At 44.1% G+C, this 23,720-nt stretch overlaps 2 protein-coding genes across 2 annotated transcripts in view; both read left to right on the forward strand.

The window, feature by feature from the left end:
- Positions 1-18,827, forward strand: part of SCMH1 (Scm polycomb group protein homolog 1) — a 47,049-nt gene extending 28,222 nt beyond the window's left edge. Inside the window, 8 exon segments of the mRNA XM_033158021.1 lie at positions 4,826-5,061; positions 5,719-5,845; positions 6,297-6,497; positions 9,037-9,219; positions 10,927-11,055; positions 13,891-14,094; positions 14,354-14,496; positions 16,800-18,827. Of these exon segments, the coding sequence (XP_033013912.1) occupies positions 4,826-5,061; positions 5,719-5,845; positions 6,297-6,497; positions 9,037-9,219; positions 10,927-11,055; positions 13,891-14,094; positions 14,354-14,496; positions 16,800-16,925 (1,349 nt within the window). The 3' untranslated portion in view covers positions 16,926-18,827.
- A 1,492-nt stretch (positions 18,828-20,319) lies between these two features.
- SLFNL1 (schlafen like 1) lies at positions 20,320-23,511 on the forward strand. Its single transcript, XM_033158022.1, has 3 exons — positions 20,320-21,088; positions 21,628-22,299; positions 23,348-23,511. Exons 1-3 carry the CDS (start codon positions 20,636-20,638, stop codon positions 23,459-23,461), a joined length of 1,239 nt encoding a protein of 412 aa, XP_033013913.1. The 5' UTR covers positions 20,320-20,635; the 3' UTR covers positions 23,462-23,511.
- Positions 23,512-23,720: the final 209 nt, after the last annotated feature.

A 23,720-nucleotide genomic window follows, 5' to 3' on the forward strand; every position in this document is an offset into this window, starting at 1 on the left:
TGGAGTTCTAATCATTTTTGGCCTGTGGCCAATGATTTCTAATCCCACCCACCGAACTCCTTACACTAAATTTACAATATTTTACACAAGGTTTTTGTCTGCATCAGTATATTTTCTTTACACACCCTTATCTCTGGTGATACGCAAGTCATCTTTCTTTGTACATTTTTAATTGCCCTTGGTTAAAATTTCCATCTCACAGAAATGGCATTGGACAATAGTGATAAAGAGAAGAAATCTGATGCATCATCTGTGCTGTCTTGCACAGAGGCCTGTCTAGTCTTACATAGGGGATGGAGGGGCGATTATAAGGAAACAATGATGAAATTACAACAGTCTCCTAAGGCAAGTGGTGGTGCTTGTCAGGTTTTCTGACATTTTTACCATTAACCTCCTAAAAGATCAAAAGGGCAAAGAGTAACATTCACTGAGTTTCTGAATATTTGCCATATACACCATTGGACCACATCATCAAGCTTTACTTTTGGGATTTAACATGACAATAATAAATCCTAGTGGAGCTGGAGAGCACTAATGGATTTTATTGTATCTGTCTTGTTTTAATTTGTGTAAGCCGCGTTGAGTCCCGGTTTGAGGAAAAGATGGGATATAAATAAATATTATTACAATAATGGAGAGGAAGTTTCTTGGATACAGCAGCCAGGTTGCAGGACTGCAAGAGTTAACTGTCCTTGGGCAGACTGTGAGCCAGAGGCAGTCTTCCATTTTATCAGAAGATCTGGAATGCAGAGGAGTGGAGTTTCTGCCTTGGCACTATCCCAGCTGGCAGGAATGCACTAAGATCTTGCCAAGCAAAGGAGACCTAAGAAAGGATGCACTCCCTTCATTGCTGTGCCAAGGGCGATGAACGTTACTGTGGGTACAGCAGAGATCATAATTGCAGACGCTTGCCCCAGTTTCCTTTGTTCCCGTTAATGCAGTCAGCCTATTCAACACAACTTTACTCCGCTCAGCAGGCAAGCAAAAGTTAATCGTTTTTAAGTTGCCATGGAGATGTGTTAAGTGGCACCATACATTCTTCTTGTATTTGTCAGCCATTTTTTCCAAACAATTGTGTACAGATTAAGGGCCCGGCAAGCTTTACTTCATTTGACTGGAAGGGAGAACAGCTTCAGGTAGAAATTAAGGAAAGCGGGATCTCTGTAAGAAGACCTGTAAGTGTCTACACCACCTCTTCCATTTAGGGTAGCGTGCCTTCAGTTGGACTACTAGGAGGTGAATAAGTCGAAGTGACACTGTAGAATTGCCTCTGATGGAAAGGTAACAGCTTTTGACATTCGTTTTTAGTTGTATTTCTAGTGTCCATTGCTTGTGTCGTCTTTCAAGGGAGAAGCAGAATCTTGGGGGCCTGGCTGTCTTATGTGGGAGCAAAAGATTTAATGTTGGGAGTTAAGTGGTTGTTCTTTAGTCCTTCCTAGAATGAGAATATCATTTCTAGGCATTTGGCTTGCAGCTGAATATGAATGGGAATTCTGTGAACAGGCAGCTTTCCAAACCTTGTGGGCAAGCTGTTGCCAGACTGTTTTGTACTGTACCCACTGACTACTTCAGAGAGTTAAGTACTTGGACAGTGTTAGAATGAGAGAGGGTATGGGTGTGTTTAAAATATTTTTATGCTGCCTTTCAGGGAAATTTCCACAGTAGTTTAAATTACAGCATGCTTAAAACAATACATTAACAGAAATGTCTTTATCTGGTGCTGACAGGATAACAATGTTGGCATCAGGGTGGCTTCCCTTGCAGTGGAATTCCACAAAGCAGGCTCTGCTATTTAGTTGCTACCTGCCTTATCTTGACTGGTAGGGAAACCTGAAGAAGAGTCTCTAAAACGAACTCAAGGTTTGTATATAAGCAAGTGTTCACTTAAGTACCTGGGTAGCTGTCTGGGGTTTTAGGACTAAGAAGCAGCACTTTGAGTTTGCTTGGAAACAGACTGCAGCCATTTGAGTTATGAGTGGTTGCAGTCAGCTGCCCAACGTTCTTTAAAGTCAACCCTACATATATTGCATTACAGTAGGTGGTCCAAGATAGACCATGAAAAACTGTGGCCAGGCAGTCTCTGTCCAACAAAGGCCACCAGCCTAAGCAAAAAAAAAAAGAAAGAAAGAAAGAAAAAAGAAAGGCACTGCTTGGCACAGAAGCTACTCAGGCCTTCAGTGACAAAAGTTAGAACAAGGAGCCAGATCTGGAGTGAAAACTTGATCCTTCTCTTTGAACAAACTACTTACCTAACTGCAGAACCACCATCTTGCCTGGATCAAGCTCCTTTGTTTGGCCCTCATCCAGCCCTCTGAGTGTGAGCAAAGGCAAAATCAGAGCTAGATATCATCAACATGTTGATAGCACCTCACCTCAAATCCCCAGGTGACCAAGGTTTCATATAGATATCAAAAAGCACGGGAGACTAGATGGAACCTGCAGAACCCCACAAACATGCTGAGGCTGAGAAGTAGTTCCCCAGCATAAACTTAAACCGGTGTTCCCATGGCACACTATGCCTCTTAACTCCCAACCCCTAGAGCCTATCCAGACATATGCTGTGGTCAGTGGTATGGAAAGACTATAGGTCCAGGGGAATTAGTGAGATCTGACACCTCTGTCCTTCTCCTGTGTTGGAGAGGCACCTCTCCCAGCAGCTTTCTAAACTGCTAGGTGAAGGACCTCTCCACGCCTCCATATTAAACCTCACTGCAGGTGTGCTGGGGGAGCAGGTGCTTTGCACCTCACCTCTGCTAATTAAACAGCTTGCCTGGGCCAGCCTACTGTTCTTCATGCTGTGGTTGGTGTGGCTGCCTACTAGCTGCCATGCATACTACAAAACTTGGGGTTCTATGTTCTGGAACTGACTACAAACCATCTGGAAACACTGCTAACTGCAAAACAAGTGTTGTCAATAAATAAGCCGGATTCTTGAATAGTGCAAAGGATGGGGTCATCATACTTAGCACTAATTTCCATGATTCCCTTTTATGTTGGAGGGAGGAACAGGTTTTTCATAACTTGCCTCTTTTTGAGCAGCAGAAAGGTTAGGAGATACAAAAATGCAGGACCTTGTAATAATCAGTAAAAGGAAACCAATATTTAGTGCTGTAACCTTAATGTGCAAGCAGATGTGAGTGCAAAAGCACTCTTGCTGGTTGTGATTTCCAGCAACTGATATTCGGAGCCATATTGCCTGCAACAGCATACTACCTCCAAAATAGATGTTATGGCTAGTATAGGTAACCCTATCCTCCATGAATTTGTCTAGTGCTGTTTTAAATCCATCCAATTTGGTAGTCATATTTGCATGTTGTGGGAGCGAATTCCAAAGCTTTAATTGCACACTGTGTGAAGAAGTACTTTCTTTTGACAGTTGTGATCTTCCAGCATTCAGCTTCATTGATTAGCCCCAGGTTATAGTATTTTGGGGAGTAGAATTGTCCCCACCCACATTTGCCACCATAACCTTGCACACCTCTGTCATGTCTTCCCTGACTTTTCTTTTTTGAAAACTAAAAAGCCCCAAATGTTGTGAATTTTCCTCATAGGGAAATTGCTCCAGCCCCATGATGATTTTGTTAGCTCTTTTGTGAACTCTCTCTCTCAAACTCTCTCTCCCTCTCACTCTTTTGTTAGTGTTGGAACTGCTTAGTAGGTGAACATTTGGGGGCATGGTTCTCTGGTTTCCCCTTGTGATTTTCATTTCAGAAGAGCTTTTATGTTCCAAGCAGTCCTCCTGGAAGCTATAACACCTCTGAACAACTATCTTAGAAAACACTATAGCCTTGAATTAGTGGCAATTTAAACAAAATAAAGTTTTTCTGTAAATAAATATACAGTTTTCTTGGAAAGGAAATACTTGATTATTTTTGTTGTGATTTATGTCTAGTCTTGCATAACAATAGTCAAGGTTATAGATTGCACTAGAGTTTCTGTATGGACTTTATGGAACTTCATGAAAGAGTAGTTGAAATGGTCTCATTTTTCTCAGATTGTGTCCAAGAGCCTTTTTTATGAGCAAACTGCCACAGAAAATGACCTTTAGATGGCTGCCAATAGGAACTGAACTTTCGCCTAGCATTTGAGGCAGATTTTGAGCGTTAGCAGTATATTGGACATGGCCCTTGGAACTGTCTTGGGGCTTATCTAAATTGCAATTTATCACAGTTCAGATTGTACAATGTTGGCTTGCACCACACCCATATATTGACTTGAAGCAATGTATAGTGACATATCTCATGATGCAAGTCTAAATCACCCTCTTTAAATAAATAAATAAAATCACATAAAAATGTAGCATATGTGACCAGAACAGCAAAGTCTAGTAACCTCTTAAAATGTGGTGTTGCAGAAGCTTTCTTGGGTCAAGTGGGCTGTGGCCCATGAAAGCTTGTGCCATCATATGCTTGCTCACTGTTTTTTTAAGGCGCCACCAGATCAAATTTGCTGCAACAGATTAAGGCTGCAGGTCCATACTCACATACCTGGGAGTGTGCCTCATTGATCTCTACTCCCAGTGGATCTTACTTCTGGGTAGACAATCACATAGGAAGTTGCCTCATAGCAAGGCAGGTCGTTGATCCACCTAACTAGTATTGTCTAAACCGACTGACAGCAACCCTCCAGGGTTTCAAACTGGAGTTTTTAACCTCAGGATGCCAGAGATTGAAACTGTTACCTTTTGCATGTCAGGCAAGTGCTCTACCACTGAGTCGCGGCTCTTCTGTTGAGTGTACGGTTGAATACGCAGATGTCCCAGAAAGTGTTTTTGCATAAGGCTATGTTGGTACCTGATGGTCTTCTCTCTCTTTCTTTGTGGTAGTGGTGATTCCAAAGAGCCCATTCCCCCCTGTGCCTGATGTGATCTCTGAAAAGGGCAGCATGCACAGTGGCACAAAGACTCTCCTGGAACATCAGCCTGGACAAAGGGGACGCAAACCTGGTCGTAAGCGAGGCCGGACACCCAAGGCTCTGACCAACCACTCAACTCCAACCCCTTCCAAAGCTGTGGAGCCTTTGAAATTCCCCAAGAAGAGGGGACCAAAGCCTGGCAGTAAGGTGTGTATTCGTGACTTTACAGTGAGTGTGTGCTTCCTCAACTAGGAGCAGTTCTACTTAGGTACCTTTCAAAAACTATTCAAGCAAATATATCTGTAGAATCGGGGGGGGGGGTCATAGTTCGGTTGTTGATCACATGATTTCTTGAACATCTTAACGTTCATTTCCATTTAAAAGCATCCAGTATCAAGTAATGGGAATGTCATCATCTGAGAGACCCCAGAGTGGTGGGCTAGATACACAAGTAGTCCAATGCAACTTTCCATCTTCAGTACAGTTTCAAGCTGGCTAGAGGTGCAACTGAGGTCTGAAAGTACTCATTTCATTTCTAAAGCGAAGGTGTTGGTCTGAACAGTCCCTGGATGGGAGGTTGCTTTTGAGGTCTTCAGAGGGTGGGCAGGATGGAAATGTAACAAACTAATAAAGTTTGTCATTTTAAAATACCTGTCCCATTATCATTGTAACTGAATTGTTCAGGCCTCCTTACTTGTTCCTATTATCTCAAGTTATCCCCCCCCCCCCAATGCACCATTTCCTCCTGGCTTCCTTGAGATTAGGTCCTTGGTGCCATGTTATTCACTTTGTTTTTTGTCCTTTTTCCTGTTTAGAATAATTGTTTATTTAAAGTTTATTAATATCATCTCTCTTTTTTTGCAGCGAAAACCTCGAACTTTACTAAATCCAGCACCCACCTCCCCTACAACAAGCACTCCTGAACCTGACACTAGTACAGTACCACAGGATGCAGCAACCATCCCTAGCTCTGCTATGCAGGCCCCTACAGGTGCGGAATGCATTTCATCCTCTTTCTTGGGTGTAATATTCTTTATTGGGGGCTGGTATTACAAGGAAGGCATTTTAAGGTAATATACAAACTAAAGCTGGTAATACATATATATGACCCCCTTCCATTTCTGTCTTTACTGGTGGAGGGAGTGGAAGACTTAAGGGAGGGGAATTGCTCAGTTTCATTTTACAGTCACATTTTTAAAATTACTGTTCCGTGATGAGAGCCTTTTGATGCAGCATCAAAATTGGTCCTCCAGTACTGAGACCAGCTAGATAACTAGCCCTCGGGGTAAAAGGGTTTGGGAACTGTTGCCCTGTTTGACTCTGCAAGGAAGCTATTTGGAATAGTTTTCAGTGGTGCAGACCTACCAAGTTAGTAACTGAGCAGTCAGTTACAGGCAAACTGGAGTTCAATTATTAAAGGCTTCTGCCTTTCCCCCTCACAGTTTGCATCTACTTGAATAAAAATGGTAGCACTGGGCCTCACCTGGACAAAAAGAAAGTCCAACACCTGCCTGACCATTTTGGACCAGCTCGAGCATCTGTGGTGCTGCAGCAAGCAGTCCAAGCTTGCATTGATTGTGCTTATCATCAGCATACTGTCTTCTCATTCCTGAAGCAAGGCCATGGAGGCGAGATCATTTCAGGTAAGGAGCCAGCCCCATTTGTCTGCCTGCCCTACTCTGTTTTGAACAGTGTCCTCCAGGGGAACATTTCTACAAGCTACAGCCCAGTCGTCGTGTTCTCAAGTCTATCTCAATGTATGCAAGAAAAGACAGCCGACTGCAGTGTGGATCCATTGGTTTAATTAGGCCAGGGTCATTTTCCCACTCTTGCTGGGGTACATTGCAAGTATTTAAAGCAGTAAAACTTGCACCAAGAGGTGTGTTGCTCTCTTTTTTTTCTTTGAGGCAGTAGGAATTCTTTTTCTTCCCACACTCTTGTGCAGTCTCTCTTGAAGTTGGTAGATCTGTTGTTGTTGTTGTTGTTGTTGTTGTTGTTGTTGTTGTTGTTCAGTCGTTCGGTCGTGTCCGACTCTTCGTGACCCCATGGACCAGAGCACGCCAGGCACGCCTATCCTTCACTGCCTCTCGCAGTTTGGCCAAACTCATGTTAGTAGCTTCGAGAACACTGTCCAACCATCTCATCCTCTGTCATCCCCTTCTCCTTGTGCCCTCCATCTTTCCCAACATCAGGGTCTTTTCTAGGGAGTCTTCTCTTCTCATGAGGTGGCCAAAGTACTGGAGCCTCAACTTCAGGATCTGTACCTCTAGTGAGTACTCAGGGCTGATTTCTTTGAGAATGGATATGTTTGATCTTCTTGCAGTCCATGGGACTCTCAAGAGTCTCCTCCAGCACCATAATTCAAAAGCATCGATTGGTAGATCTACTTTCTTATTTTGTACTTAATCATGAATGTCTACAGCAGTTTTTCCAGGGGGTGTGGGCAAAGTGAAACAATGAAAGGAGTCAGTGGCAGGGTTTGATTAAACACTTCCAACTAAGAAAACAAGTTCAAAGGCCAATAAACAATAATATGAAATATAATTGAGTGTAAGATGTAATTATGAAAGAAAATTCAGGATAAAATTGATAAGAAAATAACAGCATTTAGGTATAAGATCATAAAAATAAGACAACAATTAAGCAGTAGTAGTAAATATTTTAAGAACCTGAAGGGGCAGTTGAGGGAAGTCATGGGGAGGGTTTTTTATATATGATAAATGTTATATTCTGTTATATGGTTGAATATTGTAAAATTTAATAAAAACATTTTTAAAAAATGAAAGGAGAAGGCTGGTTTCTCACAAAAATTGAGAATTGTGCCTTCACAGTTTGCCTTATAACTAAAGCTTTACAAATGCTTTAAAAAGAAGAAGCAGAAGAAAGAAATCTGGGAATCTGGTAGTTATGGTTAATCCGGGGGAGGGGACTGCCCCCCCCCATGGCTGCTCATGTACCTCTTTTACTTATAGATCTCCTTTCATCCAAACAGGATCGCAGGGTGGTTTGCAATGCAATAATAAAGCAATAAAAATACAGTCCATAAACCCGTCAGCCACTGAACATTAAATAAAACCAGGTGTTTACTTGATTTCATTCAACCTGAAAATCTAAAATAATTGTCAGATCTGCATTAGGGTTGCTCACGAGTAATCAGGCATGAGTCTCCACTGTCTTTTAACAGTTTAATGGTGCAGACTATTTACAGTGCAGAGAACGTGAAAACATGACCGTCCTAGTCACTCGCAGAATCCGGGAGTGCCCGTTTCCGGCTGTGACCCCAACATAAGAATTTCGGCACCTCAAAGCGCCACCTCCCCGGTCTCCTTTTGACCTCTCTGCGCAACTGGGGCGACGGAATTGGCGTGCTCCCCTCGGAGCAAAACTCATGAGGCGTGCTGGGGCTCTCAGCAGCATCTCCAAGCTCTTGCCTCACCTGGCTGTTTCCAGCTTGCCCCTCCCCGCTGGAGGAGGTGCCGCTTTTCCCGCTTGAAGAGGTTTCACTACTGAAGAGGTGCCGGGGCTATCGGTACATCAACAAGACCTCCCGCCCTGCCGAATGCAGTTCCCTGACAATAATCATTCCAATTAAAAGCAGACCCCTGATGGAATCAGTTCTATCAGTTCAAAAAGTAAATTGGAATACTGTCATTGGGTGGTATTCAATTAAGTTTTCAAGACTAGATGTGTTGAAATTAATAGACCTAACTTAGCCATGTTCACTAATTTCAGTGGATCTATTCCGAGTAAAACTTCTTTAAATGCCACCCATTGTATTTACTCATGGTATTTACTCATGGTAGATTAATCTACAGTTGCTGCAACTTCACCTTCTGAAGGTGTTTGTAATCCTCAAAAAGCAAGATTTAAATATTTGTGTTTGATATTTCAGAATGCAATTCTCATAAGTATTTTGAGAAACCCATCTCACTGCTTTCCATGCAATGCTCCAGAGATAGATAGATAGATAGATAGATAGATAGATAGATAGATAGAATCTGCAGTTATTTCATAAAGATTCCTGCTTCCAAAATTGTTTGCTTGTGCTTAGTCTAGTGGAAGTTAGGAAGTGGTTCTAGTCATTCAGTAAACTGAATTGCAGGAGGGGGTCTGTGTGACCCAGCAATCCCAGACAATCTGTTAGACTTTTATAATTTGGCTTTGTTCTCTTTCCTCCACCAGCTGTGTTTGATCATGAGCAGCATACTCTGACCTTACCAGCAGTCAACAGCATCACCTATGTCCTCCGCTTCCTTGAGAAACTCTGCCACAACCTACGTAGCGACAACCTCTTTGGGAACCAGCCATTTACTCAGCATCACGTGCAGCACTCACGCGAGTACGACCACGACAGGTACCTACCAGGTAGGAGTTGGGGCTAAGAGTTGTTCTAGTATATCTCTGCAGATTGAAAAGGTTTTACCAAAGAAAATGCAATAGCACAGATATATTTATTTCCCAGGCAAATGCCTTTGGGTTTGTTTTTTTCTTGGGTTCATTCTGCCTGTAGGCTGCCTCTTTTTTACGCTACTCCAAAATTTGAAATGAAAGAGCTTCATTAAACTTTTTATTTCCCCTGACAAAGAACTGGAAGGGTTTAAGAGCACTTCCTTTGTAAGCAGGGCTGGGTGCGCTGTGTGATGAGACACCTCAGATTCTGTGCTCTGAATACATTATGGTACTGTACATTCTGGCGTATAAGACTACTTTTTAACCCAGGAAAATCTTCACAAAAGTTGGGGGTCGTCTTATACGCTGGGTGGAGAATCTGCAGTCAAGTATATCTCAAACTCTATATTTTAACTGGAAAAGTTGGGGGTCATCTTATACACTGGAAAATACGGTAAACCTATAAACGTAGTGGTGGCCTTAGGTTACTGTGAAGCATTACAAAGGTTTGATTGGATTTCCTATGTATCTGCTACTCGCTGGATCCCCAAAACACCCATCTCCCATTGAGGAACTAGGTCTTTTGCTGAATGGTGCTTGCAGTCTGCATAACAACAGCCATCCAGAAATGTTACATTAGACAAGTTCTGCTGGCCAGTCACCATGTCTCAGAACTGCCATGGTAATTCATTGTTTACTTGGAAAGGTGGAAACAAAATAAAAAATTCCTTCCAGTAGCACCTTAGAGACCAACTAAGTTTGTTCTTGGTATGAGCTTTCTTGTGCATGCACACTTCTTCAGATACCTTGGAAAGGTGGAGATAGAGGTTACTGTCAGATAGATATATAGATATGCAGGCACTGGCAAATAAAAGCAAGGCTTAGGGCTAGACATAATTAATTGTTCTTTTCCCTGTGCTAATTGTCCCATATGTCAGTGGGTGGTTTCTATCTTTAGGAATTTGACACATAGGAGTCAGCACTGTGCAAAAGAAAATGTGCTAATGATATAATGGATGAGCTGTATCTATTTCTATGAGTTTGAACACTCAAAGTTTTATCAGGTTGCACCCTACCGCTGTTCAGAAATGTCATATATAGATGTGAACTAACTTCACACTTTTAGTCATGCTCACTGAAACTAAGACACCCAGGTTCCCTACAGTCAGCCAGTATATTTGAGAACCATTTTGAAAAGCACCGTCCAGCACATCTTCTGCCACACCTGCAGATGTAAAGGAGTAGAGCTGTGTGTCATCAGCATATTGCTGACAATGTACTCCAAAACACCTAGGTCTCAGTGGTCTATTAAAACAGTGCTGTGAAAAATTTGAGCCTTGACTGAAAACATTCAGCAGTTTCACATTCAGAAGAACTGAAGTAATATCATTTCTTTTCCTAAATTGCACACACGCTTGAAAGGTAAAAGAATGGCTTGAGAACAATATGTGAAGTGCCACTGTCCCTTTCATAAGCCTTCCTTTATTGAATGGACCAAAGTGCTGGCAGGTATGATTTATTTTGAACCAACTAGATTCCAAAACAATGATGCAGTTCTGCAACTCTGGTGTCCATTGACTGAGGTACGGGCTTCCATGCATAGTGCAAGTTCTGGTGATCTTGGGCAGGGCTGATTCCCAAGGGAGACTCTGATCCTAAGCAGGGCTTGTTCTCTCTTTCTAGACAGGAGCATTTCGTTAGATGGCTCTCTACTGGGACCAGGACGGGGTGCAAAGAGATATTTACAAGATTCCCCTCCATACAGTGCTCTCTCCCCCAAGTTACCAAAGAATGACCATCACCCTTTGGAAGGTGAGCACAGCATCTTTTTCCCAGCCTGGCTGTTAATATTAATTATGAATCAGCAGCATAGGTTGATGAAGATGTATGAAGACATATAACAGGTCCAAATCTAGCATGCATCTAACCTGGTCATTCATTGTTTAAGGTAGCCTTTGCCAACTTGGTGGTCTCCAGATACTTTAGATTACAGCTTCCACCCCTCGCCAGCATGGCTGTTCTGACTGAGACTGATGGGAGTTGTAGTTCAAAACATCTGAAGAACATCAGGTTGGCAAAGGTTGGTTTAGGGCTATCAAGACAGTAACTTCCTGCCCTTTCTATTTCTATTCTTCAATCTACAGTTAGGATTTGAATGAAGTGTTTCAGGGAAAGGCAGGTGCCTCCCCTCCGCACCTTCCAATGCTGGATTGAACAGCCTGCTTGGTCCCTGTTAGCTGTGTGCACCATTTGAGGGGTCAAGCAACCCAACCCCACATATTTGAGTTGCTGAAACCACTCCTGGTCCCCCAGACTTATCTGACCAGTTCTTACTGAATTTTGAGAAAGTCAAGACAGGGGAAATGGGAGTTTCTTTCCATCCCTTCAAGCAATCACTACATTTCCTGAAACCTCCTGCTTTTTCTAGTACACAATACAATTATCCAGTTGTCTTCAGACAGTCCAAATGCAATGTTTACAACATGACTTCTTTCCACAATAAGTTTCATTTGGCATCACACTTTGGAGCTGGAAACCTTCCCTAGCTCCATACTGTCTTGTTCTTCACAGCAATTGCATGCAAGTATGAAGCTGCTGGTCTTCGGCTTGCAAATAGCTTTATAATCCTTGAGGAGCAATTGGAGCTGAATCTACTGTAACCCCCTATGATTATTATAGCTTTTATAGAGTTTTGATGGTTTTAAAAGTGTATTAGACAGATTGATCCAGAACAGGCTTATCCGTATGTTCAGAAGTAACATACTGCTGAATGCCAGTTGCTGGGGAACAATAGCGCAGGAGGGCTATTGCCTTTGTGTCCTGCCTATGGGCTTCCTGGACGATGGGCACAATGGACCCTTGTTATGGAGGTTTCTTTCTCTCTCTGACAAGAGTTGGCACTGTAGGTCAGAGACCCTCCGTAACGTCCTGTTGAGTGACCCCACACCTGCCATCATACTGATACTGTGCCCCAGGTATACTGCCCTTGGAACAATAATCCTAAAAACATTGTTCAGCTCAATGATGCTGTAGGATTATGAATACAGTAGAGGGGGCGGGGCTGTGGCGGTCCAGATGTTATGGGACTCCAGCTCCTGTCAGCCCCCGTCAACATGACCAGTGGTAAAGGATGATGGGAGGTGTGGTCCAGCTACATATGGGGAAGACCAGTGGTTCCACACTCATGCAGTAGAGAATGGACGAGGCCCTTCTAACTTTTTTTCCAAGTTTAACCCATTCCTGTCTAAGTTTAACACATGCAAGAGCCTGCTATGGATTATTCACGAATGCAGATACTGAGCCTGTTGCACTCTCAGTAAAGTTCATTTCTAATGAAAGGATTTGCCAGGAAAAGCAGGCAGACAGAGGGTGTAATGCTGCATCACACTCTTCAGTCATTCAGTCTGCACAAGCATTTCAACTTGCCAGATGGAACAATCCCACCTCACTATCCTCACCCCACCCCCATGTTGTTCTGGTGGTTCTCTCAAACACTACCCTGAACTCATTGCAGGGACACACAGGGCAGGGAGAGGGGGGAAGCCCTGTTGCGCAAACAGAGGTCCTTGCACAAGGCTGCCACTGACATAACTGGTACAGTGAATCCAGCCCAGATGCTGAGGGATCATTTGGACTGCACTTCATGTACGCTGAGTTTAGTAGCAAACAGCTTGGAGTACAGAAAGATCACTTTTTTCTCTTAAGTTATCATTGTGGTACAGGTTTCCCTCTGTCACCTGTAGTATTGTCTCCCCCACCCATTTGCCCACAGGATTTAGTTTAAAACTCTCCATATCAGGTTTACAAGACTCTTAACACATTCTTACCAACCACTGTGAGGTGTAACCCATCTCTTGCTACAAGTCCTTCCTCGAGGAAATGGAGACCATGGTCAAGAAGCTAAACCTTTCCTGATGTCACTACCTGTGCAGCCAGAGGTTTAATTCTAGTATTGTCATTTCCCTGAGCCATGACCTTCAACAGAAAGGAGTGATGAAAAAACTGCCTGTGCCCTTATAGTCCCTTGCTGTACATCAAAGGCTGCGTCTGGCAGTATTGCTTGTACCTACATGAATCAGAAGGAAAGTGTTGTGTTCAGTGGGCTTCATCAGACTCAGCAACCTCTGTCACATTGTGAATCTTTGTGCCTGGAAGACAGCACACCTCCCAGGACATCCCATTACCTCTGCACTCTGCTGCCTCTGTCCCCCTCAGTAGGAAGTCACCCACCACTACCACATGTCTCTTCGTCTTCTGGGGAATGGCAGGAATTGTTCCGAATACTGTGCCTTCCACAGCCCCTGGAAGATTGACTCGAAGAGGATGTGGCCCTTGAGCTGGAAAGAGTTCTCTTCCCTACCCCTGCTGTCTTTTTTTATGATGGTACAACTAAATGATGAACATGAAAAATAAGTAGCAATGAGTTTGGATTAGTGAATGAAACTGATAGAGAAGGGGAGGCCACCCCAAAAGGACTGGAACTCAGTTGTGAGCAAAGTGATTACCCCTTCTCCTTTCCTTTGTTCTTTTCCTGACTTTCTGTCTGGGCAGAAGCTGGCTGTTTCTGCAGTTTGGATGTTTGAGGTACATTGCAGCATTGTAGCTGGTGGCTGCACTTCTCTCATTAGTTGGTTGTATGTCTTCCAGGTGAAACGTTTGTTTTGAGTGATGGCCTGCCAGGTCCCTTGGAGCCACGCCTAGACCCCATGGACTCCGCCTTGAATGCTGTCAGTGCATCCAGTCCCAGCAGGAATTCAAGAGACTACAGACTTCAAGGATACAGGCACCTTCACCAGCCCTCCAGTCTTTCTCAGTGCAGTACCTCTGCCTTGCATAGACTTAGTGCCGGGGGTAAGGGCAGTTAGAACATCTCTTCTCTCTAATGAAGTATCCCTAGCTCCATTCTTGTGTTTCCATGCAATGTATTATTTCCCATGGAAGAGAAGGGGGCAACTAGTGACATGCACCATTGTTCACATGAAAGTGGCTCTGTGCAAACCAACACTGACAGAAAGACCATCTGGAAAAATCAAGAGCCCTGCAGTATCATGTCATGGCAGGACACAAATGTGTTTGGGTTTTGTTGATTTGTTTCTGTTGTTCCCTCTAGGCTCTGACAGATACCTTGCTCCTCGAGACACCTCACGGTTGGGCAGCCGAGACCCAACTGGCTGGACAGTGGAAGATGTCATGCAGTTTGTGAGGGAAGCTGACCCACAACTGGGACCCCACGCAGACCTCTTCCGAAAGCATGTAAATATAACCAACACCATGGGTGATTTGTGGGGTGAGGTGTCTCTTTCACGGTCACTCTCTCCTCCTGCTGCAAGTATCATGGCGCAAGCACTCACAGCCACGAGGCAGTCTTTAACAAAGAAGCCTTACTTTTTACCAAGTTATTTTGTACCAGGTTCCTTTCCCCTTGGGGAGCTTCGGTCCTTGTCTAGTCAGAGAAAACAAAGCTCCAGCAGGGTGGATGTGCTTGATCGTCAGATGTAGAGCAAAGACCAAAGCACAAGAGATAATATCTGCTGCATGTGTCTCACTGAGGGCCCTGCAGGTTCAACTTCACAAGTATTGTATGACAGCCGTCTTGGTTTGCAAGTCTTGTGCAGATCTGTGCAGCTGCCCTTTTGAAAGCGACATACCTGACTGGGCAGAATGCCAGTTTTTGCACAGTTAAAATGTTGTGCGTATACATATTGGAAACTGGTTTGCATCTTTTGTAGCTTTAGTTACTGAAAGCAGTTAATTGGTAATGAAGTAATGGTATTTGCATATCCCTTCACATTCCCCCTTCAATGTCTGAAAAAGATGCACAAATTTTATTATATATTGAGCCATTTCAGTGAGGGAGTAGTGCAATAAGTGGGAGATGTTTTATGTAGAATAGAGGAACTGGGGGGAAAGTGAGACTGTGAAGCAGGAACATTCCTAGTGGCACTGAGTTGGCAACTGAGCCCAGGAATAGTGATCTATTTTATTGAACTGAGTGCAGCCCTCGCACTCAGCCCTCTCTGTGCACCTTTTAGCAGGTGACTAATAGCTGGGATCTAATAAGGATCTGTCTGGTTCCCCTGGAGCCTCTTAGGATTTCACATATTTGCTTCAAGGAATAAACAAAACATCCGCAGCATAGATTGGAGGGGAGAGTTGAGGCAAGACTTGTTCCCACAGTACATAAAAGGCTCCCATGAAATCTCCCTCCCCCGCAAGTCTGGTGATAGCATCATCTTAGATTTCATTTTTATTCATGTGAGTATGTACTGGTGAAGCAAACCTATACAGTTCAAGAAGGGGAGGGAGATGAGGTAAAATGCTGGTGGCGGGCATTGTCAGGAGAGAGAGAGAGAAAGCCGGCAAAGTTGACACTAGCTGATAGCCAGCATGAAACCTTGTCTGGGCTTTCAGATGTGGCTCCCAGACAATCTCGCCTTTCAACCCAACAATGCAATTCAGCCTTTAAAGTGTTTAGGCATGACTGAAAAAGATATCCAGTGACTTACAGAAGTTGTTGTCTTCCCTGTTTTTAGCAAAAGCGGGATTGTGCCAAACAGCTTCTGTGCTTGCAGAATTTGGATTTATTTTTATATATGCAAAAGGGGCATAACTGCCTTTGGTGGAGAGGAACTGGGTTGTGGGGAGGAACAAAAAATTGCTACAGGACAGATTTTCCCCAAATAGCTATACTGGCTTTAGCACAGGGAAGGCCACCCTTTTCATCTTTTGGAATAGGAATAGAATGGGTGTCCTCCCAGAAGATGTCATCATTGACTTCAACTTCCATCAGTTTGTAAAATCAGGTACGATGGAATTGCAGTCCTGTCACTTGTTCCCCATGCCTGCTTTAAATAATTGTAGTGTTGAGAGCAGGGCTGGAGCTGGAACATAGAAACATAGGAAGCTGCCTTATATTTATTCAAACCATTGGTCCATCTAGCCCAGTTTTGTCAACTCTGACTGGCAGCAGCTCTCCAGGATCTTTGGCAAAGAACAGTGTTACCTATCGCCTGCTAACTGAGCCTTTTAACTAGAAGGACCATGGATTCAACCTGGGACATTCTGCATGCAAAACATGTCCGCTACCACCAAGCTATTGCCCCACTTTGTTGCTAGCCTGCAACAACACTGTGTACATCTAGATGTGCAATATCCTACTGCAGGAGTGGGAAATGTGTGGCCCTCCAGAAGTTGTTGGACTCCATTCCCTCAGCCATGATGGCCACTGCTCAGGGATGATGGGAGTTGTAGTCCAGTAACATCTGGCGGGCCACACATTCCCCAGGCCTGCTTTAAAGGTTGTACAGCTGAGATTTTGGTATGTGCTGCTTGTTATGCCATAGTGCCTTACAGCTTTGAAAAAGCAGTGCCTGGAACAAGTTCCATCTTCTATACAAGTAACATGAAAAGTCCACCAACCCAACCATAGCATTATCTCAAACTAGTGCTAGCCCCACCCCTCTCTTTAAAGTTTTGCTTCTGGCCATGTCGAAGCATTATCTTGCTGTGAGAGGCTTGGCCAGACAAATGTGCTTCTCTCTGTTCTATGTTTCCAGGAGATTGACGGCAAGGCCTTGCTCTTGTTACGCAGCGATATGATGATGAAGTACATGGGCTTGAAACTTGGGCCAGCACTGAAACTCACCTACCACATTGACAAGTTAAAGCAGGGCAAGTTCTGAAAAAGAATCCTCCTGGTGCAGTCTTGGCCAAAGTGGCGCTCTCAACTCCCCACGCAGGCAGGTACGCGTGCCTACATTCCTTGCCCGCCACATCTCAGCACTATGAGGACACCTTTGCCAGCAGACAGGAGGTGGTGTCCTGGAGGAAGACCCTGGGCACCCCTAACAATCAAATGAGACTTGGCTTGTTGGTACAAAGGGATGAATGCTTCCTCTATTTTCTGCTGATGGCGTTTTGGGACCGCAGTCCAACTTATAAGGAAGAATATGTTTCTCCCTGTGTACGTACGCGTGGCACTCTGGCAGAGCCACACTCATGTCGGTTATGGTTGTTTTGGCCCTTCTTGCTTTTCAGATGCCCTGCCTTCTTTTGCTGCCCTCCTCAAGAATCCCCTTCATGCCTTATGAAGAGTACGGTTTGGACTCGAAAGTTGGCAGTGCCAGGCGATGGCCCCTTTTTCTGTGCCATACAGGACAGATTGACTGCGAGAATCCAGCTCTGGCATACGACAAGCAGCTGCTGCTAACCAGATTGTTTACTCGCTTGGGTGGCAGAGGTGGGTGGGTAAGGCAGAGGACACGCCACCTTGCCATCTCTTCACTTGGTGCTGTTACAGCCTTTTCCTCCATGGAGGTCTTAAGCTAGCAGTTTTACTGAGTTGCTGGCATGTGGGCAGAAAGCTCTAATATTTATTTGGAACAAGGAGGAGAAGGTAATCGTGGTAGGGCACAGCAGTGGATCTGTGTTGATATTGCTATGCAGCTCTCTAAGTGAGCTGGGAAGAATGGAGAGGGAGGAAAATGTAGATTCCCTTATCCTAGTGTCGCAGGGCACACAGCTGAACAACTCAAGCTCCCCCCCCCCCCCCAAGATCCTGAAATGTTTTTTCTACTTGCTATGGGAATAGCATCTGTTTTAACCTTTTTCCTGAGGAATCAAATGTTTCTTATTCCACAATGGTACCATTCAACTTAACCCTCCAGTCAGAGCCGTTCAGTTGTAGCTACCTGACCAAGTGTGTGGGATAGCAGATGGATGGGGAACAGGTATATTTAGATGGTTTGTCCTTCCCAAACGGGAAACATGAATTGTTTTGTTTGTATGTATTCTGAAAAACGTTTTAATGTATTTATTTTTTATGGCACTTGGGCAGTGGCCTGCGTTGTCTCATAGTAGAGGGCTTCTTTTTTTTTTTTGCTGCTGGCCAATGAGAATGGGAAAAGAAGGTGGTAAGCTGGTGCCCCAAAGCTCTGCCCCTCTCCAGGTCCTAGACTGAAACCTCCTTTGCTTTGAGAAAGCAAAGTGGTGTATGTTTCCTTTCCTCCACTTTCTGGAGAGTAGCCTTAGCAACTTACCCTTTGGGATGAGGACAAATGGACCTTGAGATTCAGTTGTGCTTGGCTGTTTCCTGCCCTACACTAATAAAGTGAGGAAGGGCAGCTTTAAGGTGCATCTCCTTGTAGGCACTTCTCTCTTCCTAACTTGCTACCCTTCCAGTGGATGGCTCTTCCTCTCTCCCAGGCTCTTGCGGAAAAGTGACTTCAGACTAGCCCAGGAGAGATTAGGGACAACCTAAATTGATAATGCAAAAAAAATAAAAACCCAAGCAATGAAAATTCATAGGCAATAAGCCACTTCTGGGAAGGAGCCAGAGCTCACTGCAGTGCAATGGGGTATTAGTGTGACTCGGCCGATATTTTGGGTTGTCTGGTGTAGCTCTCTTTGGTGGGAGGGGGGTGGTTACCTCTGTCTGCCATCACTGCCTGGCTGCAGAAGACCATTTCTGTGAGCACTGCCTGCTGCAGGTAGCGGGGGGCAAGGGGCTGCCAATATTCTTTTCGGCACTTATTCTGTTGATTTTGTTTATAAATAAAAGAGTGGGGGGAAATAGGATAGGTGGAGCTGTGCTGTGATTCTCCGCTGATTGATTACATGAACTTAAGACACTGCAAAAGAGTTTTTGTGAGATATGGGGGCAGGTATTCATCCATCCTAAATCAGTACTGGGTCTCTAGGCTTATCAGGAAAAGCTGGGAGAAACATCATTCCATCCCCACACCCTTAACAGGAGTCTGAGATGGAGGCAGTAGAAACCACTACTGAGTTTTCCACTTGCAGCCCTGTTTTTCTCACTCCCTACAAGAGAATCTTACATTTATATGTTAAGTGCATTTAAATGTCATCTAGCACAACTGAAATGCATACACAGGTGGTAAGGGTTAGGGTAACTTGTACCTTTTGTATGTATGGTAGGCAGCTTTCCAGCCATGCAAAACTCAAAAGGAGATTTCTGCACATGTATTGTTCAATTTTCAATCCAGGTAAACCAAAAAGCATTTATATCACTATTCAGTGACACATTCCAGCTGGGCAAAAGCACTCAAGGAGGCCATGGAACATGAAAAGGTGTGACCTGGGGAGAGTGTCAAGGACCAGTGGGAACAGACACTAGTGCTGCATTTAACCCCTAAGACTTGGGTTCCATACCACTGACAAACACACACCCTCAGTTGCTGCGGTCCAGGTATTTGCTCACTGCAATTCTAATGCCTTCCTGTTGCTGGTATCTTGAAACCTTGCTGTAGTATTTAAGCTTCAGATTGGAAGCAGTTGTGTCCATTTTCCTTTAGGTGAGCAGGTACTGCTTGTCCACGGGAAGCATAGGCCTCCTCCATTGTGGGATCCAACTGAACATAGGTTAGAACTGTATGTAGCAAGGGCATCTATGACCTCACAATTTAAGCTCTATTAAAGAGACTCAGAGGGGACAGGCCAAAGGGCCTACCTGGAAGCAGCAGGGCTTCTGAACAACAAAAACCTGTTCAGTCCAGCATGAGCACTGTCTCCTTCCATGGTAACTTGATTTTTGAGGATGCTGCAGAGGGTAGGGAAATAGAAGTTATCCTTGGGCAAAAAATTCACTCTGGTAGAGGTTTATAAATGGATAGAGAGAATGTTCTGCCTCTCATACATTGCTAGAACTTAGTATCCAATCAGGCTAATTTGCAGTCAGTAGGGATAATTCTCAACATCATTTATATAAGGCACTACTGAAAGATATAGTAATGGCCACTTGCTGTGGTGGCTTTTTCAAAAGGATTAGCCATTGATGGACACAGACCTTGTCTCCATGAATATTAGCTACTGTAGGTAAATAAAACCTCTAGGTACAGAAGCAGCATGCAGCCAGGGACCACATACTGAAGATTAATAATGGCACCTGCTCTTGTGAGCTTCTAAAGTGCATATTCTGGCCACTTTTGGAATTCGAGTGCTGGGATATATGAACCGTGGGTTGAACCCAACAATGCAATTATGTTCTTAAGCCTCATTGACCTACTCTATATAAAAGAGAGGGCCAAGGGACAGCAGCCACCTACTGGCAGATTGCAATCCTTGCCTCCAGACGACATATTGACTGCTAGAAGCAAAATTCAAGTTTATTGTGGGTTGTTTTCCCCCCGTAGGCTTTGAAACCATGCCAAGACCTTTTCCGCCACAGTTCCTGTAGCTCCCTGTTTCTTCATCAATCATAGAAACAAGCCAGAAACTAGTGACCATACTTCAAACATGTGCTAAGTAATAAGAGCAAGTTCAACATAGAATTAGCAAGGCAGTCTGGCCTCCTGTACACCAGCCAATGAGGAATAAGAGCAACTACCACCAATCCCGCTTCTAGAATTTTTCAGACCATTTTTGAGGTCTGCAAATGGAAGCAACAACCATTCCAGAGATCATAGTAGAATGTGCATTACCAGATGGCAATGTTGACCAGGCCACAGAGAAGTCTTTGACAGAGGTGAAAGCTGAGGAGGAGGTAGAGGAAGATGAAGATTCTGGGCAGGCACGTCCCTATGTTCTCTACGTTGGCAACTTGAACCCCAAGTATTCCCGTGAAGTTCTCTGCAGCATGCTCAAGGACATCTTGGGCATGGCTAGCGTCACCCTCCAGAGACACAACATTGAAGTGGTAAAGAAACGCAGGCAAGCCTATGCCTTTGTCCAGGTGGCCACAGACTCCAGCTTGGAGCATGTCTTAAAGCAGCTGCTACTTGCCTCTGAGGCAGAGTCGGCACTTACCAAGGAGCTTGTGAAGAAAGGGAAGAATCTTGTCGTGGGACATGGCAAGACGTTTGCATTTCATGCCAAAGGTAGCAGAGAGGTAAGGCTCCAGCAATGGGAACACTGAAAGAAAAAATAGTAACAATAACAATAGTTTATTTATACCGCACCCATCTGGCTGGGTTTCGTACAAGAGAATATTCATTAGACCTTCAGCGTACTGTACATTTCTTGATAATGATCCAAGCAGTGAAAGGATATAATCCCACCCCCATTTTTTTGATAGTTTCTATAGTCAAACATCTAAGGCAAACACCCCAGATTTCACTTTCAAATTTTCAATGACTGTTCATTATCTACCAGGTCAACTTGTTTCATTACTAGATACACACACTTCCTCTAGCTCGGCCCCTACAAGACCCTTTTGCATGGCTCAGATGACAAGTTGCCTAACTCCCAGCATCAGTGTGAGACAGGAAGGGAAAGAGCTGTTAAAGGGGTTTGTATGTTATAGCCATTATATAAATGGCTTCCTAGTTTAAATGACATTACCTCCCCTGCACCCCCGAAGAATTGTAGTTGCTGTAGCCCATCTCCATGCCATTTGCCCTTACCTGTTTCCCCTTGTCATGTCTGCAGAGTGACTCTGTTGGCAGCAGCTCAGAAACTTTTGTGGGAGGACAAGTGTATGAGAGAAGCAGGAAGTTGATTCTAAACGAAAACCATCTCAACCGCATCAGAAAGTTTCCTCAATACTCCTGTATGGCAGAACGGCCGGAGGCCTTTCTGAGCGGCACCCGCTCAGACAGTGCCATTGTCCAGAGAGAGATTGTAGGGAGAGAATGCCTATTCTATGGAGCTTCCATGGGCAGCGAAACCCGGAACGTGGAATTCAAACGTGGAAGTGGGGAATATCTGGCGGGTACCCTAAAACATCATGTGCGGAAGTATATGTGCGCATTTCTCAACAGTGAAGGTGGCAGCCTTTTTGTGGGGGTTGAGGATAACGGCATGGTACGTGGAGTCAGGTGTGACCACAAAGATGAAGACAGGATCCGTCTGCTCATAGATTCTCTTTTGAAAGGCTTCAAACCGCAGGTTTTCCCATCGGACTACACACTGAGCTTCATCCCAGTTATTAAAGCTGAAGACACTGGCATCTTCCTGAAAGTTATTCGACTAAGTGTTCTTCCTCCAAAGCAGAACAAGCCGCTTCTTTATGAAACAGACCAAGGGGAAGTATACATGCGGCGAGAAGGTAGTATTCAGGGCCCCCTTACTGGAAGTGCTATTCAAGAGTGGTGCCGGCAGGTAATTTTCAGTTTTTGCACATCCTAGCAGGATTGAAATCTGGTCTATCTCCAAGTGATGTGCAAGGCTTCCCCAATTGTTTTAACAATTGTTACCACTGTTAAATGGGGGAAGGGTCATAGCTCAGTGATAATCATTTGCCTTGCATGCATGCTCAACTGACATCTCTCCTGCCTGCAACCCTGAAGAGCAGCTACCAGCCAGTGTAGAGAATACTGAGGGGTGAACTAATGGTCTGATTCAGTATAAAGCACTTTCCTGTGTTCTACAACAAAAATGCTTTCTCCCCCCACCCCTTTCTCAATTAGGCTGCTGAAATGAAAGGCAGAGAGGAAACCCCTAAGAGGATTTTTGTGTGACACTTTGGGTGTGGATTTTGATACGTGGCAGCAGTGGGGGAGTTATTATTTTGATTGTCAAAATTATTTGCAACTTGACTCAATAGGCATAGGGAAAGTTTAGCCACAGATGGGCAACTTCACTGCTTTCTCCAGAAAATGTTGCACTGGAGCTGGGGGAGAATAAGAACTGACCTGTGAACTGCCCTGAGCCCTGCAGGTATAGGGCGATATATAAATTTAATAATAAATGACCTTTAAAAAATTTAAGACCAAATTACTTTCCATTGGTTATCAGTGGGGAAGTGGACCTTGTTGTAAAAATAGATGCCTCAAAATGTGGATTCTTATTAGGGAAGAAATTTTGATCAGTTTCCCACTTAGTTCTAGCCCAAAAGCACTATTGACTAATTCTATCCCTGGTGGACTGACAGTTGTGGCAGCCATAGCAGGCAGATGCAATAAATCACATTATCTGCTGTCTTTGGCCTTTGATTGCTATTCTTTGCTTCATGCACACCATAGTTATTACTTACTGCTGCATTTGAACCAAGCCAAACTGGCCTGAAATACATACTGCCAGTTCCCTCAAATCTATTCACCCTTCTAGCAAAACTCACTGCCAGAGATCAATTCTGGACAAAAGGGTAATTTGGCAGCAGCTGCAAATATCTGAAAGGAAATAACTCCTGCTTTTTATAAATCTCCAGAAATGGACAGATGAGATCAAGAAGTTGGAGGTGAAAATAGAGAGCTTGCTGAAGGAGAAGGAAGCCTTCCAGCAACAAAATACCAGCAATGCTACCTGCTGTTTTCTCATGTGACAGCTAAACGCCACCACAAGCCAACCAGTTACTAACACACACACAAAGGAAATGTAGCCCAATAAAGAGCTTGAGTCTAACAGGTTTCTTGTATTTGTAGGTGGTTTGCAGGAAGAATTGTGGAACCATGACTAGGTTTAAATCTGAATGGCACCACTGGATTTTGCTTCCTATGGAAGAATGCCATACATGGTGGTAAAGCTATGAGAAAGTGGGAGGGAAAATTTGTGTATCAGCAATCTCTATAGATAATTGGCAC

The sequence above is a fragment of the Lacerta agilis genome, chromosome 8 (genome assembly GCF_009819535.1).
Source record: "Lacerta agilis isolate rLacAgi1 chromosome 8, rLacAgi1.pri, whole genome shotgun sequence".
Lineage (NCBI taxonomy): Eukaryota > Metazoa > Chordata > Lepidosauria > Squamata > Lacertidae > Lacerta > Lacerta agilis.